The sequence below is a fragment of the Cryptomeria japonica genome, chromosome 4 (genome assembly GCF_030272615.1).
Source record: "Cryptomeria japonica chromosome 4, Sugi_1.0, whole genome shotgun sequence".
Classification (NCBI taxonomy): domain Eukaryota; kingdom Viridiplantae; phylum Streptophyta; class Pinopsida; order Cupressales; family Cupressaceae; genus Cryptomeria; species Cryptomeria japonica.
Window position 1 is genome coordinate 686,310,331 of NC_081408.1, and position 12,158 is coordinate 686,322,488.

At 35.6% G+C, this 12,158-nt stretch overlaps 3 protein-coding genes across 5 annotated transcripts; 1 reads left to right on the forward strand and 2 right to left on the reverse strand.

Annotated features, from left to right (window-relative positions):
- The first annotated feature begins 380 nt into the window (after positions 1-380).
- Positions 381-4,519, forward strand: LOC131028625 (chitinase-like protein 1). Of its 2 annotated transcripts, none has more exons than XM_057958927.2 (4): positions 381-574; positions 712-1,078; positions 3,237-3,390; positions 3,750-4,519. In XM_057958927.2, exons 2-4 carry the CDS (start codon positions 736-738, stop codon positions 4,156-4,158), a joined length of 906 nt encoding a protein of 301 aa, XP_057814910.2. In that variant the 5' UTR covers positions 381-574; positions 712-735; the 3' UTR covers positions 4,159-4,519. The 2 variants fall into 2 exon arrangements, with proteins under 2 accessions (XP_057814910.2, XP_057814911.2); XM_057958928.2 differs by having other exon boundaries at positions 426-570.
- A 3,000-nt stretch (positions 4,520-7,519) lies between these two features.
- Positions 7,520-8,879, reverse strand: LOC131028660 (UPF0496 protein At4g34320-like). Its single transcript, XM_057959000.2, has one exon. It carries the CDS (start codon positions 8,758-8,760, stop codon positions 7,687-7,689), a length of 1,074 nt encoding a protein of 357 aa, XP_057814983.2. The 5' UTR covers positions 8,761-8,879; the 3' UTR covers positions 7,520-7,686.
- A 522-nt stretch (positions 8,880-9,401) lies between these two features.
- On the reverse strand, positions 9,402-11,805 carry LOC131028622 (UPF0496 protein At4g34320-like). Of its 2 annotated transcripts, XR_009372371.1 has the most exons (2): positions 10,452-11,805; positions 9,402-9,531 (listed from the first exon to the last, which is right to left on the reverse strand). XR_009372371.1 is itself a non-coding variant. In XM_057958926.2 (1 exon), the coding sequence occupies exon 1, from the start codon at positions 11,596-11,598 to the stop codon at positions 10,531-10,533; it is 1,068 nt and encodes a 355-aa protein (XP_057814909.2). In that variant the 5' UTR covers positions 11,599-11,804; the 3' UTR covers positions 10,370-10,530. The 2 variants fall into 2 exon arrangements, 1 of the variants encoding a protein (XP_057814909.2); XM_057958926.2 differs by lacking the exon at positions 9,402-9,531 and having other exon boundaries at positions 10,370-11,804.
- Between the last annotated feature and the right edge of the window lie 353 nt (positions 11,806-12,158).

Consider the following 12,158-nt stretch of genomic DNA (forward strand, 5'->3'; position numbering starts at 1 on the left):
TTTAAATTAATTATCAACTTTCATATAATAATATACCAACTATAATATGTACTTTTCATTATTTAAAATACAATAACTAACATTATTTTGAAAAGGACTGATAACAAAAACCATATACCAACTCCTCATGAGAAATCAGAAAAATCAGAAGATGCTTTTTCTCTTCCACTCATTTTACATCACATGAAATTTGCCTTCAGATTTCTTTTACCTGCAGTAATATTTTTTTTACACTGAAAATCACTCTGCCGACAAAATAAGTTACCACAACAATCGCAATCTAGCAAATGATTTGCCTCCCCAAGTAAACGGCCAACATTTCCAGTCTGTCTTATTCTTTTCAGTTAAAATACGTGCACATCTCACACAATCAACGGCGCACGCATTCCGTGACAACTAAGATGCTGTACTAACTACTTCCAACATGACGTCTAGTTATCGAAGAGACATGAATGCTTTGCTCTCAGCGTACCTTCAGTCTAAGTAGCTAATTTTATATTATGCCAGCGTTTTAGGATTTCACAGGTCGCCAGTTCGATTCACAGCCGTTCAGAGTCTCCACTTTCAAGTGTTGGTTTGAGAACAAAACCCTTAAATCTCTCTGCATTTTTTGTAGGCTTCATCAGTAGATCTGCGAAGCGTCAATTTCTATTTGTATTTTTTTTTTCTGGTGTTCATATAATTTCAGCTTTTGATTTTTAAATTTTACAGGGGAAGATTAAGATCTCGTTGACCATGGGTACAGGCAAGATTTGCCTTGTGGCTTTTTTGGTTTTAGCTTTGAGTGTGAATTTTTCGTCGGCGAAGAAGGCAAAGATCTGTGACAGGGGGTGGGAGTGCAAGGGAGAATATTGCTGCAATAAGACTATATCTGAGGTGTTTAATGTGGATCAGTTTGAGTCGCTGTTTCCGAAGAGAAATACGCCTATTGCTCATGCTGTGGGTTTCTGGGATTATCATTCCTTCATTACCGCGGCTGCATTGTACGAGGGGATAGGTTTTGGTACCACCGGAGGAATGTTGTCACAGCAGCAGGAGCTTGCCGCTTTTTTCGGCCACATTGCAGCTGAAACTACATGTAAGATCTGAAAGCCCTAAGTTAACTCTTTATTTTTTTTATTATTGTTGCCAGGTAATAATTTTTATTTTTTTTTGTTTTGAAATTTGATTGAAACCCTAGGTTTCCAAGGGGTTGATAATATTCCGCATTGAGATGGAGTGGTTTGTTTACTAGATCTGTATTGGTTGCTTAATTGGTTCGGTTGTACCTAGGGCGTGAAGGTGTTTCGTTTTGCTTTTTGAACACGCTCTGTTTCATTGAATGTTTCTGTTTGTATAATTTATGTTTTCTAAAAAAATTCTGTCTTGTGAATCTTCCATGAGAGGTAATGTTATACCTAGATGCGACATCCAAGTGGTATCGTTTTTTGCAGCTTAGATGTCATGAGCAAGATGCATCTTGTCTGTGACTTTGATGCCACTAACAAGAGGCATCTCTTCTGTGGTTTGGGTACCATGATGAGAGCTATCTCTTCTATGGTCTTGTTGCCACAAACAAGAGGTAACAATTATGCGGCTGAGATGCTTAGACTGTGAGGTATCTATTGTGGCTTAGATAGCAGGTCCAAGAGGCATCTCTTCTTTGGCTTAAATTCCATCATTAAGAGGTGTTTTCTTTAGCTTAGATGCTTAGATGGAGAGGCATCTCTTATGTGGATTAGATTCCACGATTTAGTGGTATCTCCTCTGCAGCTTAGATGCCATTACAAAGAGGGATCTCTTCTGTGCGTAGATAGGCTAAGGAGCGACAGGTATCTATTCTTTGGTGTAGATACCTCATTGAGAGGTAGATTTAAGTCTCGTATGGCTCAGAGGCCACAACCAATAGGTGTCTCTTCTGGGTTGTAGACGCTATGACTGGGAGGTAATTGGCAGCTTAGATGCCACCATCATGAGGCATCTCTTATGTGGCCTCGATGCTATGACTGGGATATCTCCCTCTGGTTAAAGTCAACTAGTACTTTAGATGTGAAATTTTAGCCAACATCAACTCATGTTGCCATCTTAATATACACAGGGTTTGAATCTACATTATGATGGTTCCCAAATTCGTTACTTTCATTCATGCCAATTTCCTTGTGTTAGAAGCAAGAGAAGAACACCATACATTGTTATGCTTTCATCTCTTGATCTTGGAAATAACACAATTCAGGTGGAGTAGTAATTATATTCTCAATTATTTTCTCTGTTTCAGCATTTTGTTTCTCGTAATGGGATGATCAGTTACAAGATATCCGTTGGTTCAGTCTTCATGTGAAATTCTTGAAACTGGGTATATCCAGGGTTTGTTTGTGATATTTATTAGACCTTCACTGGCAGTCTTCGGATGAAAAGTGCTTGAGAATATTTGTTTTTGTCTATTTTAGTGCTTGAGAATACAATTTGGTCGCTTACATTCATGCTTAGCTTCTTTGTATAACTTAGAGAAGAAAGTGCCATTTACTGTAGAAAGTATCGGTTAGAATAACTAATAGAAGATTTATGCAGCTATATGCTATTTATGTTACTGTTGTAAGCAGCTTAGGTGCCATTTGCATTAGATCTATCTCTGTACATGGCACATTACAATTATTAGTACTCTTTTTTGACACTCTTAATGTGAAGACATTTGTGATATGTGTTGGCCACATTTTTTACTGAGCAAACCCAGCAGGCAATATAGACTGTGTAGATCTTTCTTTATTGAATACTTTAGTTTTACTTGATCATACATAGATAAATGCTCTTAATGTCTACTGTGTTGCTAAATCTTGGAAACAGCATACCAGAACATGAAGCTTTTACTTCCTTTCTCAGTTGTTTTCTGTATGTTGGGTGTATCTGCTCAGCTGATTTCCCTCTTTGTGATATTTCTGATTTATTTAAACATCAATTCTTTGGATTTGTGATTGCAAAAGCATAGGAAAGTGAAACAATCAAATGGTTCTCTTGGCAACAAATTCAGATGGTCTGGTCCGTTGAATGTTCTGGTGCTAGCTAGAATGCTTTTTTATCCTACAAACGGATAACTAATTGCACAGCTTTGGTTTTCTTTAGCCTTTTTTAGAACATGATAAGGAGATCTCTAATGCTGATGTTATCATTGTGAAACTGTAAAATAACATCAGAGAAACCTTGTAAATCTTGGGAACCAAGGAATGTTGCACTGAAAGGGATTTATTTGACTCGATTTACAGGTGGCTATGGTGTTGCCACTGGTGGCCCATTGGCTTGGGGCTTATGCTATAAAGAAGAAATGAGCCCAGATCAATTCTACTGTGACCAGAGCCTCCTTTACCCATGTGCTCCTGGGGCCAGTTACCATGGACGTGGTGCTCTGCCAGTCTACTGGTAGGTTAATTATGTTTTGTATGAAATTGTTTCTTTAACAATCAGAAATATAAAGATTGTGCCAATTTTTTGATCTGGCAACTATATACGGTTTCATTTCTACAGTCTCATCAGGGACAATTGTCTAATTTGATTTGTAAGCAGTGGACTCTGAAATGATTAATATGCATTCTTCACATGTTTGTATTTCACATGGTATTTACTTTGATGATGAAATACAAACATGGTATTTACTTTGATGCTGAAATACAGTTAATGTTCACAATTTTGAAGCCTTGAGAACTTGATTCATTTTCCTTGAATGGAGGGGGTCTTAAAATATCGAGGTTTCATCTCCTTGGTTTTCTTTTTTGATGCAGGAACTATAACTATGGACGGATCGGTGAAGGAATTAAAGTTGATTTGCTTAATCACCCAGAATATTTGGCAGAGAATGCCACAATTGCATTCCAAGCTGCAATATGGCAGTGGATGACACCTACCAAGCCAAAACAGCCTTCAGCTCATGATGTGATGGTGGGTAAATGGGTTCCTACCAAAAATGACACTGCCTCATTCAGGCTTCCTGGTTTTGGAATGACCATCAACGTTCTAGATGGGGGTTTAGAATGTGGGAAAGGGGATGTTGAGAAAATGGACAGAAGAGTTTCACATTACCTGCATTTCCTTGATTTGATGGGTGTTGGGCAACAGAATTCTGGTTTAAATCTTGATTGTGGCCAGCAGGTTCCTCTTAATCCTGTCACAGATTCTACATCCTCTCGTTAGCTGGAAGTTTACGTGACTATATATCTAAAGTCTAAAACTTTGTTGATTCTATTGATGCTAGGGTAAATAAAATGGACGCCTGGCCATTATGTTGTATTGTTTTAGTTCTGTGTTGCACGATTAGGAATATATGTTCAATGATGAAAGAATGTCAGGGCTTTACCTTACATTTGCAAGTGTTTGTGAATAAGGTTTGTTGCCAATTATGTAATATATGCCTGCAATGTTACAGATACTATCTGTGCAAAAATGTACTACCTTGAATTTAATGTTGATCCATGATCAACATATTTTATTTGTTATTTGGTTCTATTCCTGCAATTGCAAAGGTCGAAAGAATGTATAAACATATAATTCTTTATGTTGACGTGGTCTTTGTTTCTTGGTTGTATAGAGAGGATTCTCTGAAATGTTTATTACATATATTTTTAGCTAAAATTTACTGACTATTGGCAACTGCAAAACAAATTTGAAATGTCATATAATGATATCATTTGGTGCAATTTATGTTCTGAACTAATTTTATGGTTGGCTCGTGTTGCTTAAATAATGAATGTGATTTTATTAACATTTGTTTTTAATGTATAATCTACTCTGCTATGGCTAAACTATTGTTTTGCCTCAGGTGCATGTTCTTTCCTTGCCTGAATTTTGGTTATTGTGTGAGAACTAAGATCTATCAACTAATGTTCCTGCAATAATTTTCTTGGTTCATGATGAATAAGGTGAACTATAGACTGCAAAATAATTTCTTATTTGTTGAGGTGAAGGAAAGTTTAGAGGTAGCTTTTAACTTAGTGTCTAGTGAGATTATGCTTTGGTAGAACTTATTTGGGACGTCTACTTTTTGCTGGGAAGCTTTCCAGAGACAGCTTTCTTCCTCCTCCTCGGCATCCTTGTTTGTTATTTTGGATGATGTTTGGGTTTTTACTATTAACAATTCATTGATGTAAATTTAACAGCAGCAAATATGCAGATTTTGAAAGTTTGATTCTCAGGCATTTGTATTCTGCTGAAGTGTGTTTATGCTGAAACAATTTTCAACCTGTGATTAGAAAGTTTGGCAAACATGTCCGTGTGTACTCCTAATGCTATTTTTCATACGTTCTTTCCACTTTAATGGATGGATATGTGATTTTAAATTTGTTTTCTTCTAAAGTTTGCTTATGTTCAAACGATTTCACTCTGTGATTATAAAATTTAACTTCATCACTGTGAACTTCAAATCCTATTTTACTTAACTTTTTTCAACCTTATTGCACAGATGTGTGATTTTCATTTGTGTTTGCCCGAAGCGTGGTTATGTTGAAACAAACTTTCACCCTGTAATATCACTGTGAACTTCAAATCCTGTTTACCTCAACATGTTTTCCACTTCGACGCATGGATGTTAGATTTTACATCAGTAGGTTTGAGGGATAAACTTCTCCTTCTAGATAGATAAACTTTTGGCATCGTAGACTAGATTAGGATCTGTTAAAGTGTAAATCCTTGCAGTAAAATTTAATCTTGGAGTTGTTTCACTATCCTCTTTATTGTTGGTCTCCGAGGTGTTGGAAAGAAGTAACGAATCATAAACACTAATAAATAGTTAGGTACATAAAAATAAAACAAAAGATATTCTTTGCAATTCCTATAGACTGAACCTGGTCTGTTGAGGTATGTGCAATTTGTTTCAATGGTTTGTAATGATCCCATTTTTGGTTCTAGTTTGCAAGGAAGACATAATTTGAATAATTAAATTAAGTTGTCAAGCAACTTGTATTTAATTAATTCTGTTTTTAATAAAGTGATTTTATTTAGAGTAAAAAATTAAAATATCATCAAATCATTTTTATAGATAAAAAATGATTAAAATTAAAAAAATGGTTTAATAATTAAAATTTTAGGAAGTTTTAGGAGAGTATTTAAAAGAGGATTAGGGAAACTAATTTCATCGTTGTTGATTATGCATTTTGGCAAAACTTTCTTTCTGAGTTTTGAGTTATTGTTTAACTATTCGATCCAAATGAAAACCCTAAGGCAATCTTATTTTGTGGACAAAAATCCACTTGACCAATCTTCGGTGGATTTATTCAGAATTTACAGTTGTGCAGATTTGTTCAGGTTTTGCAGGATTTGAAACAAAGTGAATAGTCTTTTAAATTTACAAGTTTGCCAGGTTTTCAAGTTCAAATTTATTTAATTTCCTTTTAAGTAGTTTGTTTTTTATTATGATAAGTAGGAAATCCAGGGATTAGCCGCCTATTGAGAGCGTTGCCTGGTTTTTTTAATTGGATAAAGATGATAAAAAATAGCTATAGAATGCAGAAAGTTGGCCTGTTTTGGGCTGTCCGAATTCAAGAAAATAAAGATTGAATATTGAATATTGTTAATTTAGTGGAGATAATGGAAGCTAATTCAAAATGTTGACATTATGCACTTAAATTTAGAAGTATTTTTTTTACTATCATGGATGGGACTGACTGTTAACATATTGATAATTTGGATTGGACCGACTGTTAACATATTGATAATTTGACGGTTTTATTTTAATGTCTAGAGTCTTTTATCAAACTATTTTTTTAAATTTTAAATTTATTTTAAAAGAAGTAAAATTTAGAAAATCTAAAACATTGTGACATGATTTTATTATTTTTTTGTTTAATTTAATAGTAATTTTAAAATTGATTTTACATAGAATTTTTAAAATATAAGCATCCTAGTTTGAAGCACAGATTGAATCTATGAAGATGAATGCAAAGATAGTGTCATCAATGACACTGGCTGTAAAATAGAGATGGAATATTGTCAAATACATAGAAGCAGATATAAAAATTATCACAAAAATGTGCCATTTATCAATATGCAATCATATTAAGTAATCCCTCTAAAATGGACCAAATTTGAATATGAATTGGTATGGATGTACTAATTTCACCATTACAAATACAATTAAATATAATGTCAACCAAACATCTTTTGGAAAAGAAATCAACTAAAATTTCGAGTGAGAAACACTTTTAAGGCCAACAAATAAAAGCTAGGTATATGATAATTTAATTTTAAAAATCAACTATTCTTTTTTCCTTTTTATTGATCCAAACCTACATTTAATCAACAATATTTGTTAGTTTACCTATTTTTGTGAGGGTAACTTTTTATATATATTCTATATTTAATTTGAAATCTTATTAATTTTTTTTAATAATACATAATAGAAAAAAAGAAAATATAATTTTAAATATATATGAAAAATGTATATTTAAAATTTAATAACTAAACAATACATAATTAAAAATGTAAAAAACAAATACTTCAAAATGTAAAAAACAAATTATATTTCATAAATTAACCACCCCCCAAAAAAGATGTATATTTGATACAAATAATACTGTTATTTCATTTTCCATCATCACTGTTATTTCTTCTCTCCTCATATTAATAAAGATATATATATATAATACAAATAAATCTGTACAAATGATACCCCTATACAGGGGGTTTCAGTTTTTCATCCGACTGACAAAGATCAAAATGCCAAACCAATCAAATCGACTTGTCGAACTTTTGAAAAACGAGGTCCCTGGCCTTGTCTAGGTTCAGGCTGCAGCGATCCACATGATCGAAAAGATAATCGCTCTGGATCTTAAAGCTCTGCTGTTTCTCCTTGATATCCTCCACCACAATTTGCAGGGCATTCCCCTTTGAACAGAAATCGACGCTCCTGAGAATCGAATCGATGGTGCTTTCCAGTTTCTCCACCGAAACCCTAATTTTTTCCAGCTCTTCAATCCGCAAATTGGCTCTTTTGTGCAGTTCGTCAATAACCTCACGCCGCTCCTTCACCGTCTCGTATTTTATCCACAGGAAATCGAGCAACTCCGGCATGAATCTCATGGCAATCGATGATATGGCGGCCATGGCGTTCACTACTGGCGACGCCGTCACGGCCGGCACAACTACAGAGCAAATCAACACCGTCGCAAGCGTCGACACAAAAATAATGCAAAATATTTGAAGCACCTTCTTTAGCTTTATACTCAATTTCTTTCTTTTTGCCGCTAGTGTCACCAAGATTTGTTCTTGCCGTGCGCCAATAGACTCAAATTGCCGGAAAAATTCCTCATTGAAGGGATCCACAGCCGTCTTAAATTCGTCGAGCCCTTCCATGACCTTCCTGTACTGCGCCTCGCCAGGAGGAGGGTTTACAGTTGCTAAATACTGTAACGCGTTCTGAATTATAAGCTGGTTATCATTTGCCCTCCTCAGGGAATCTTGCAGGCCAGTGTAGAATCTTAAGGTCTCTTTACTGCTATCCAGATAATCTTTTACCAGCTCGCGCAGATCTGGATCATTCCAGATATCTTTATTGGAGTCCAGAATGAGGTCGAGGACTTTCTGATCCATTTCGAGAAAGCAGGAAGTGACATCCTTTAAAGAATCAAGAGACAAGCTATGCTCTCCCGTGCCACTTTCAAGAACCTTGATAATTCGCCCTATGTGAGCTTTAAGCCCCTCGCCGAATTTCTTCATGTCTGCATCTGTTTCGCAGGGGTTTCCTTCGCAATCAGTCTTTTTCGTAGCCTTCCTACAAATCCCGCAGCTCATATGGCTTCCCATCTCTCCCAAACCCTATAAATAGAACTGAAACAGTACTACAGCTGAAACATGTCTGTATGAAAAAATCCAAGTTCGATCTACAACTGAAAAATTGTGGTTATTTTGTGGTTTGTAATCTCTCTATAATACTATATAAAGGTTTTCAGAGTGAAAGTTCCGCCCTCCCCACTTCCGACAACATTTTCATTCATTGGTGCAGACAAAAGTGTAAATCCGTATTCGAAATCAAATATCAAATTTCTAATGGCCAAATACGTCATCGGAAACTTGATCTACTCATTTTGAGAGTTTACCCCCGAAATGCGCTCAGCAGAAAACTTTCAATCAACACATTCCACGACATTGCCATTCATCGCAGACAACTATAAATCTACAGCCTTTAAAAAAAGTAGCAATCCACATTCCACGACATTCTTATTCACCACAACAACACACGAATACTTAACGTGGCTACCTAGCACTGCATCTTCTCATAAACAGCCACCGCCATTAAAATGGCAACTGTTAGATACTTTTCCCACCACTTGCAAAAAGTGTTGGCTAGCATCCCGCCAGTTATTAATGTTGTTGGTAATTGTAAATTTCTGTTTATCCACCACATCATACATATTAAAATTTCAGTACTGTTCTTTTTGAATCTTTCGCTGGCTGCGGCATATCCTCCATGTCTGTTGTATTGTGAGTAGGAGAAATTTCTGTGTTGGCTGCTATATAATCTGTCCCAGCTGTTGTCGCCATGTCATGTGGAACCAGTTTCTTGATCGGAAGGCTCTGATGAAAGAGAAAAAAGTAGTAGCAGCGAATCAAAATCATAATAATTCACAAGTCTAATGTTATTACTACAAACAATTTAGTGCAAATTTTTCTAAACAAAAAAGAAAAAGCAATTTATTTTAGTTGCATAACAGGATTACAAATACTTTTTGTAATGATAGACGAGGTTTCAAAATTCAAGAATGACTTGGAGATGATAAGAATGTTGTGTTGAGGGTGTCTCCTGAGTTCTGAATTTTGTAGAGGATATTTAGTGAAAATAGGGAAGAATTCTTAAGGAAAATGATTTTGAAATTTTTTTTCTTATAAAAAAATTGGAATATGAAAAATGAGTGCATTCATTTATGGTAGTTGATTTTCAAATTTGAATATATTTATGAAACAATTAATCATTTCATACTTGTATCTGTAATTTATGTCTGATTTCTAGGATGGCTTCAATGAATTCAGTTTTATATTTGATTTTATGTTTTATTAAAAAAATTGGAGGGCCTTATACCACCTATTGCAAATACAGGTACCAAAAGTAGATGGAGTTAGTGTATGAAAAAATGAAAGGAAGTTTGAGAGAAAATGCAGTTGATAGCTTCTAAAATAGATAGTTGTTTTATATTATGTCATATTGTACACCATTAATGTGCATATGTAAATGTAAATGTAAATTTAGTACATTTTGACTTTTGAACCACTTGAATAGAATAGAGTGGTAATTAACATAATTTTTTTTAAAATGAAAAAATGACTTATTAAATAATTTAAATACATATTAGTAATTAATTATTTTTTAATTTCTTTTTTATCAACTACACAGTGGAAATGATTTAAAAAAATAAAATTTATTGATTAATTATGTACAAAATTTTGATTGATCTGAAATGAATACTATACTCTTCCTTATATCAATACATATATGATACCTGTATATAGGGTTTCAGCTGTTCATTCAACTGATTGCAAACCAGACAAGATTCAATACAACGATAATTCAATTTAAATCTACTTCTGGAGCTTTTGAAGAGCGAGGTCCCTGGCCTTGTCTAGGTCCAGGCTGCAGCGATCCACATGATTGAAAAGATAATCGCTCTGATTCGTAAAGCTCTGCTGTTTCTCCTTGATATCCTCCACCACAATTTGCAGGGCATTCTCCTTTGAACAGAAATCGACGCTCCTGAGAATCGAACCGATGGTGCTTTCCAGTTCCTCCACCGAAACCCTAATTTTTTCCAGCTCTTCAATCCCCAAATTGGCTCTTTTGTGCAGTTCGTCAATAACCTCACGCCGCCCCTTCACCGTCTCGTATTTTATCCACAGGAAATCGAGCAACTCCGGCATGAATCCCATGGCAGTCATTGAGATGGCGGCCATGGCGTTCACTACTGGCGACACCGTTAGGGCCGGCACCACTACAGAGCAAATCAACACCGTCGCAAGCGTCGACACGAAAATAATGCAAAATATTTGGAGCACCTTCTTGAGCTTTATATCTAATTTCTTTCTTTTTTCCGCGAGTTTCACCAAGATCTGCTTCTGCCGTTCGCCAATTGACTCAAATTGCCGGAAAAATTCCTCATTGAAGGGATCTACAGCCGTCTTAAATTCTTCGAGCCCTTCCATAACTTTCTTGTACTGCGCCTCGCCGGGAGGAGGGTTTACAGTCGCTATGTGCTGTAAGGCGATCTTAATTATAAGCTGGTTGTCCTTCGCCCTTCTGAGGGAATCTTGCAGCCCGGTGTAGAATCTTAAGGTTTCTTTACTGTTATCCAAATAATCTTTTACCAGCTCGCACAGATCTGGATCATTCCAGATCTCTTTATTGGAGTCCAGAATGAGGTCGAGGACTTTCTGATCCATTTCCAGAAAGCAGGAAGTGACATCCTTTAAAGAATCGAGAGACAAGCTGTGCTTTCCTGCGCCACTTTCAGTGACCTTGATTATTCGCCCTATGTGAGCTTTAAGCCCCTCGCCGAATTTCTTCATGTCTGTATCTTTTTTGCAGGGTTTTCCTTCACAATCAGTCTTTTTCTTAGCCTTCCTACAAATCCCGCAGCTCATATGGCTTCCCATCTCTCCTAAACCCTATTAATAGAAATGAAACAGAATTACAGCTGAAAATCCATTTCTGTATGAAAATAAATTCTTTCAGTATTGCAGTTGAAAATCCAAGCCCGATCCACAACTTAAAAATTGTGGTTATTTTGTGCTTTGAAATCTCTCTATATAAAGGCTTTCAGAATTAGCGATCGTGTCACAGGATAAACGCGTTATAGTTTCTGGGAGCGTGGATGAAAGATTTTTCTTCTCGCAACCAATGAAAGTTCCGCCCTCCCCACTTCCGACAACATTTTCATTCATTGGTGCAGACAAAATTGTAAATATGTTTTCGAAATTAAATATCAAAATTTTGATGGACATATACGTCATCGGAAACTTGATCAAGTCATTTTGAGAGTTTACATCAGAAATGCGCTCAGTACACGTATCAGAAAACATTCAATCAACACATTCCACGACATTGGCATTCATCACAGACAACTGTGAATCTACAACCTTTAGAATGATGAAAAAAAAAAGCAACACGCTTGTACACCGAGCAGAAATCAGTCAATCTCCACATTCTCACAACT